General features: G+C 43.7%; 1 protein-coding gene across 2 annotated transcripts in view; it reads right to left on the bottom strand.

Moving 5' to 3' along the window:
• Window positions 1–5,358: 5,358 nt before the first annotated feature.
• Window positions 5,359–6,066, bottom strand: part of usp19 (ubiquitin specific peptidase 19) — a 39,445-nt gene continuing 38,737 nt past the window's right edge. For both annotated transcript variants that reach the window (XM_038281417.1, XM_038281425.1), the window contains exon 26: window positions 5,359–6,020. In XM_038281417.1, the coding sequence (XP_038137345.1) occupies window positions 5,880–6,020 (141 nt within the window). In that variant the 3' untranslated portion in view covers window positions 5,359–5,879. The remainder of the gene's footprint in view (window positions 6,021–6,066) is intronic.

Genomic DNA, 6,066 nt, shown 5'->3' with positions numbered 1-6,066 from the left:
CCCTTGGGAGGGACTAATCTGTCATCATATATACTAAGTACCTGTATGAGAGACTTGTATGACATCATACAAACTTAGTTCCTGTAGGATAGAGTGGTCTGCCATCAGACATAGTTGCTGTTAAAGGGACTGGTCTGCATCATGAATACTTAGTTCCTGTAGTAGGGACTGATCTGACATAGGGCTGGGCGATATAGAAAAAAAAGCTTATCGATAAAAAAAAATGCATATTGTTCGATATCGATAATTATTGAAAAGATTTGAAACCATATTTTATGTGCAGCTCTGCCTGGACTTTTTATGATATTGCTAAATTATTTAATTTTAGTAAAGAACACAAACACAGACTTCCAATTAAATATTTATTTAACCAACTTTTTTAACCATAACAACTATTTTAAAGAAAAAATAACTTAAAGGAATAGTACACCCAAAATATGATTAGCCTTCATTTTCTACTCACCCCCATGCTGAACAACACTCTGGAGTACTTTTTTGATATCTCAAATGCATCTGGAGATCTGGGAGGCTTCTTGCTGTCTGCTGACATTCAAATAATGGAGGTCTATGGCGCCCGAGGCAGAAAGGTCCATAAAAGTCCACAAAAAACGTGTCAATATTCCTCCATACTGCTCGTCCAATGTATTCCAAGTGTCCTGAGTGGGTAGCGTCCAGAATTTACTCGAAACGAAGTCATTTAGAATGTTTTTAGAGCATAAACAGTAGTGTATAGGATTTCCTGAAAGCGCGTTCACGAGTCTACGGAAACCGGCAGACCAAACCGGAAGAAAGTGCGCATTCAGCGTCTGGTCTGCCGATAATGCAAGCGTAGAAGAAGAAATGTGCTGTTTACCTGTGCAAAGAAAGAAACAACGAAAGAAAAATGTCTGAGGACTTCAGTGTTGAGGAAGAGCATGAGTTCTTTGCCGAGCTGAATGCGCTGGTTTGGTCTGCCGCGGTTTCCGTAGACTCGTGAACGCGCTTTTAGGAAATCCTATACACTACTGTTTATGCTGTAAAAACATTCTAAATGACTTCGTTTCGAGTAAATTCTGGATGCTACCCACTCAGGACACTTGGAATACATTGGACGAGCAGTATGGAGGAATATTGACACGTTTTTTGTGGACTTTTATGGACCTTTCTGCCTCGGGCGCCATAGACCTCCATTATTTGAATGTCAGCAGACAGCAAGAAGCCTCCCAGATCTCCAGATGCATTTGAGATATCAAAAAAGTACTCCAGAGTGTTGTTCAGCATGGGGGTGAGTAGAAAATGAAGGCTAATCATGTTTTGGGTGTACTATTCCTTTAAGAGACCTGAGTTATATTATTAAATACTGACAAAGAATAAACTAAAGTGATCAGAAAAGTGACCAAAATAAATATAACAAATAAATAAATAGAATACCCTATTTGGGTGGGAATAGTCCACCACCAGCTTGTGTTAATTAAAAGATTGTAGGACTAGGCTACCATGGAAAAAAACTCCACTCAACAAGAACAAAAACCCAAATCAACTCACCCTTTAGCCTAGCATTTCTATGGGGGATTTTATCTCACCGCTATTGTTCTAGAGGTGCTGCTGACACCTCGTTATGGTTCAGCTTAGTTTCCTGCTTTAACCTGAGTTATTACTTTGAAGTTTCTGGCCCCTCAGCATTTTTCTCTCAATTGTTAGAACTACGTGGGAAACTGCCAGAACTGAATATATATATATATATTTACATTTTTTTCCCCACGAAATTCCCAAAGATTCCTCGGAGGAGAGCCGCGCCGGGGCCTCCACAGCTCGTACTCCTGCGGGTGTGAGCGGCTGAGATGAAAAAAAAAGTTGGTTGTGTTATCAGACTGGTTTCACTGGTTCCCGACACATTTTACAGATGACTGTGGTTTGTTTTTTGTCCGACTTGCCATAACCGAAATACTGCCAAACTGGCAAACTACAAAAACCCTTCTTTGGAACAATTTCCTCCGCCTGTCCTTGCTGCAACATCTTCATGTGCTCTGTGTTGTGGTTTGAGAGGGCGGCGCTTTGTGACGGCGTGCCTGGATCCGCATTTGCGATTGGTTGGGAGGAAGTAGTGACTAGCATAAACCTACATGATAGGCTACAATGAGAAGGAAGGAAAACTGCGTTTCTTTATCGAACTTTTTATCAACTCTCTTTTTTTCTATTGCGCCACATGTCTATCGATCGATATATTCGTTATTGAATTATCGCCCAGCCCTAGTCTGACATCATACATACTTAGTTCCTGTAGTAGGGAGTGGTCTGACATCATACATACTTAGTTCCTGTAGTAGGGAGTGGTCTGACATCATACATACTTAGTTCCTGTAGTAGGGACTGGTCTGACATCATACATACTTAGTTCCTGTAGTAGGGAGTGGTCTGACATCATACATACTTAGTTCCTGTAGTAGGGAGTGGTCTGACATCATACATACTTAGTTCCAGTAGTAGGGAGTGGTCTGACATCATACATACTTAGTTCCTGTAGTAGGGAGTGGTCTGACATCATACCTACTTAGTTCCTGTAGTAGGGACTGGTCTGACATCATACATACTTAGTTCCTGTAGTAGGGACTGGTCTGACCTTCATACATACTTAGTTCCTGTAGTAGGGACTGGTCTGACATCATACATACTTAGTTCCTGTAGTAGGGACTGGTCTGACATCATACATACTTAGTTCCTGTAGTAGGGACTGGTCTGACATCATACCTACTTAGTTCCTGTAGTAGGGACTGGTCTGACATCATACATACTTAGTTCCTGTAGTAGGGGCTGGTCTGACATCATACATACTTAGCTCCTGTAGTAGGGACTGGTCTGACATCATACATACTTAGCTCCTGTAGTAGGGACTGGTCTGACATCATACATACTTAGTTCCTGTAGTAGGGACTGGTCTGACATCATACATACTTAGTTCCTGTAGTAGGGACTGGTCTGACATCATACATACTTAGTTCCTGTAGGAAGGACTGGTCTGACATCATACCTACTTGATTCCTGTAGTAGGGACTGGTCTGACATCATACATACTTAGTTCCTGTGGTAGGGACTGGTCTGACATCATACCTACTTAGCTCCTGTAGGAAGGACTGGTCTGACATCATACATACTTAGTTCCTGTAGTAGGGACTGGTCTGACATCATACATACTTAGTTCCTGTAGTAGGGACTGGTCTGACATCATACATACTTAGTTCCTGTAGGAAGGACTGGTCTGACATCATACATACTTAGTTCCTGTAGGAAGGACTGGTCTGACATCATACATACTTAGTTCCTGTAGTAGGGACTGGTCTGACATCATACATACTTAGTTCCTGTAGGAAGGACTGGTCTGACATCATACATACTTAGTTCCTGTAGGAAGGACTGGTCTGACATCATACATACTTAGTTCCTGTAGTAGGGACTGGTCTGACATCATACCTACTTAGTTCCTGTAGTAGGGACTGGTCTGACATCATACATACTTAGTTCCTGTAGTAGGGGCTGGTCTGACATCATACATACTTAGTTCCTGTAGTAGGGACTGGTCTGACATCATACATACTTAGTTCCTGTAGGAAGGACTGGTCTGACATCATACATACTTAGTTCCTGTAGGAAGGACTGGTCTGACATCATACATACTTAGTTCCTGTAGGAAGGACTGGTCTGACATCATACATACTTAGCTCCTGTAGTAGGGACTGGTCTGACATCATACCTACTTAGCTCCTGTAGGAAGGACTGGTCTGACATCATACCTACTTAGCTCCTGTAGTAGGGACTGGTCTGACATCATACATACTTAGTTCCTGTAGGAAGGACTGGTCTGACATCATACATACTTAGTTCCTGTAGGAAGGACTGGTCTGACATCATACATACTTAGCTCCTGTAGTAGGGACTGGTCTGACATCATACCTACTTAGTTCCTGTAGAAAGGACTGGTCTGACATCATACATACTTAGTTCCTGTAGGAAGGACTGGTCTGACATCATACCTACTTAGCTCCTGTAGTAGGGACTGGTCTGACATCATACCTACTTAGCTCCTGTAGTAGGGACTGGTCTGACATCATACCTACTTAGCTCCTGTAGGAAGGACTGGTCTGACATCATACCTACTTAGGTCCTGTAGTAGGGACTGGTCTGACATCATACCTACTTAGCTCCTGTAGTAGGGACTGGTCTGACATCATACATACTTAGTTCCTGTAGGAAGGACTGGTCTGACATCATACATACTTAGTTCCTGTAGGAAGGACTGGTCTGACATCATACCTACTTAGCTCCTGTAGGAATGACTGGTCTGACATCATACATACTTAGTTCCTGTAGGAATGACTGGTCTGACATCATACCTACTTAGCTCCTGTAGGAATGACTGGTCTGACATCATACATACTTAGTTCCAAAGTTCCCACTATGCATCTTGAAAAGTAGTGTGAATGATGACTGTCACTACTCGGTCCGTACCACCAGCTCATTATTTAAATGAAAGAGGGTCACACTGAGCACTAGTGACCGAGTTGTCAGTCTGGAGACGTAGTGGAAAACGATCTGCTATAGGGAGGTCATACAGGAAGTTGGAGGCTACATGATGCTTAGCCTCATTTCCATCAGTTTTAAGGCCATCAGATCAAAGTTGGATCAGCCTGTAGTGTTTTCATCACTTTCATTTTGTGTGTGACTCCAAATCCAGGCCTCCATTTGTTAACCTGTTTGATTTGTTTCATTTTGTTGTTGAGGATGCTATTTGAGTGTTCCCTTTATTTTTGGAGCAGTGGACTTGTTGGTACATTACAGGCTGCTGTGGGCTACAGTGGCGATACTTTACAGGAGTATTTTTCCAATAGTACTTTTTGCTGCTACTCCCAAAAGCCGTATTTTTTCTCTCCAAACCGGCTTCTAGTCCCCCCCCCGTACAGTGTGAGCAGGTAGATGGCATCAGAGCGTCGTGCTGCACAGTGTGAAAATAAACGGTTTGAGCTGAACCTGCGTGCAATGATTGAAAGTATCGCACAATGTATGCCCAACTTTTGATGGTCTCACAGGTTCCCTTCATGTTTTTCAGTAAGAGAAGATTGAAACGCTCAGATCAGGCCATAAACCCGCAGCTTAGAAGGACTTCAGTTCAATCCATGTGATCCTGACAGATTTACTGGGAGCCAAACCGAAGCAACCAGGGAGCCCAAGAGGAAAACAAACCTTTTATCTGCACACAGACCTGGGAAGGCAAAAACTACACACTACCTGCACTATGGAGCAGTTACTACATTGAACAAGTATTGCTTGATATTCCTGCTTTCTTTGCCCCCCCCCCCCAAGGACGATGTCCGCTGCCTACTTTCAAACACTTCCACTGTAAAACAGGAGTCTGTTTTATTTACCAGATGCACCGACAGGAAATTAGACAGTTTATTTAATCAACCACTTCTAGTTTCACAGCAGCATTCATAGAATTCCTCACTTTATATCTGCAGTTCAAAATGAATAGGGGGGAGGGATCAAGCTGGACCCCCCTGCAGCAAGGAGCTAGAGGGGGGGGGGCGACAGAAAGCGGCAAATTCTGTTTTAGAAAATGAATCAGGGAAGAACAGCACCCTCTGGTGGAGGGATTAAAGAGTCAACAGTCCCACCCCCCACAACAAAAATAATTTACACACATTAAACTAGCATCACTGGAGCCGCAGCTTTAGCAGTGGTGGGACGGTCCGGTTCGCTGTGGTCCGGTCCAGGACTTCATCTGCCAGGTGGGAGGAGTCAGAAGAAACAGTCCTGATCCTGGAGAACCCGTGCAGAACTGAGGCATTGCTGAGCGTCAGAGTCCAATCAGGGAGCTGCTTCGGCCTCAGAGCGCGTCTCCGTGGTAACTAGTCCACCTCCTCCATGTTACTGTAGGAGGGAGCCGCGCACTCTGCAGAGTGAGTGAAAAGTTCAGACGGTACCTCCGGGGCGAGGGTGGGGGGTCCTTCAGGGTCCAGGTCGGTCCCAAACAGAGCCTGGCTAGAAGCCTGGAAAATAGATGAGTGTGAAACATGAATCAGGCTGGTGGCGTTC

The sequence above is a fragment of the Cyprinodon tularosa genome, unplaced genomic scaffold (assembly GCF_016077235.1).
Source record: "Cyprinodon tularosa strain WSP-4 unplaced genomic scaffold, ASM1607723v1 ctg1032, whole genome shotgun sequence".
NCBI classification, from domain to species: domain Eukaryota; kingdom Metazoa; phylum Chordata; class Actinopteri; order Cyprinodontiformes; family Cyprinodontidae; genus Cyprinodon; species Cyprinodon tularosa.
Note: the sequence above shows the minus strand (reverse complement) of the source record. Positions and strands in the feature narration are given on the sequence as shown.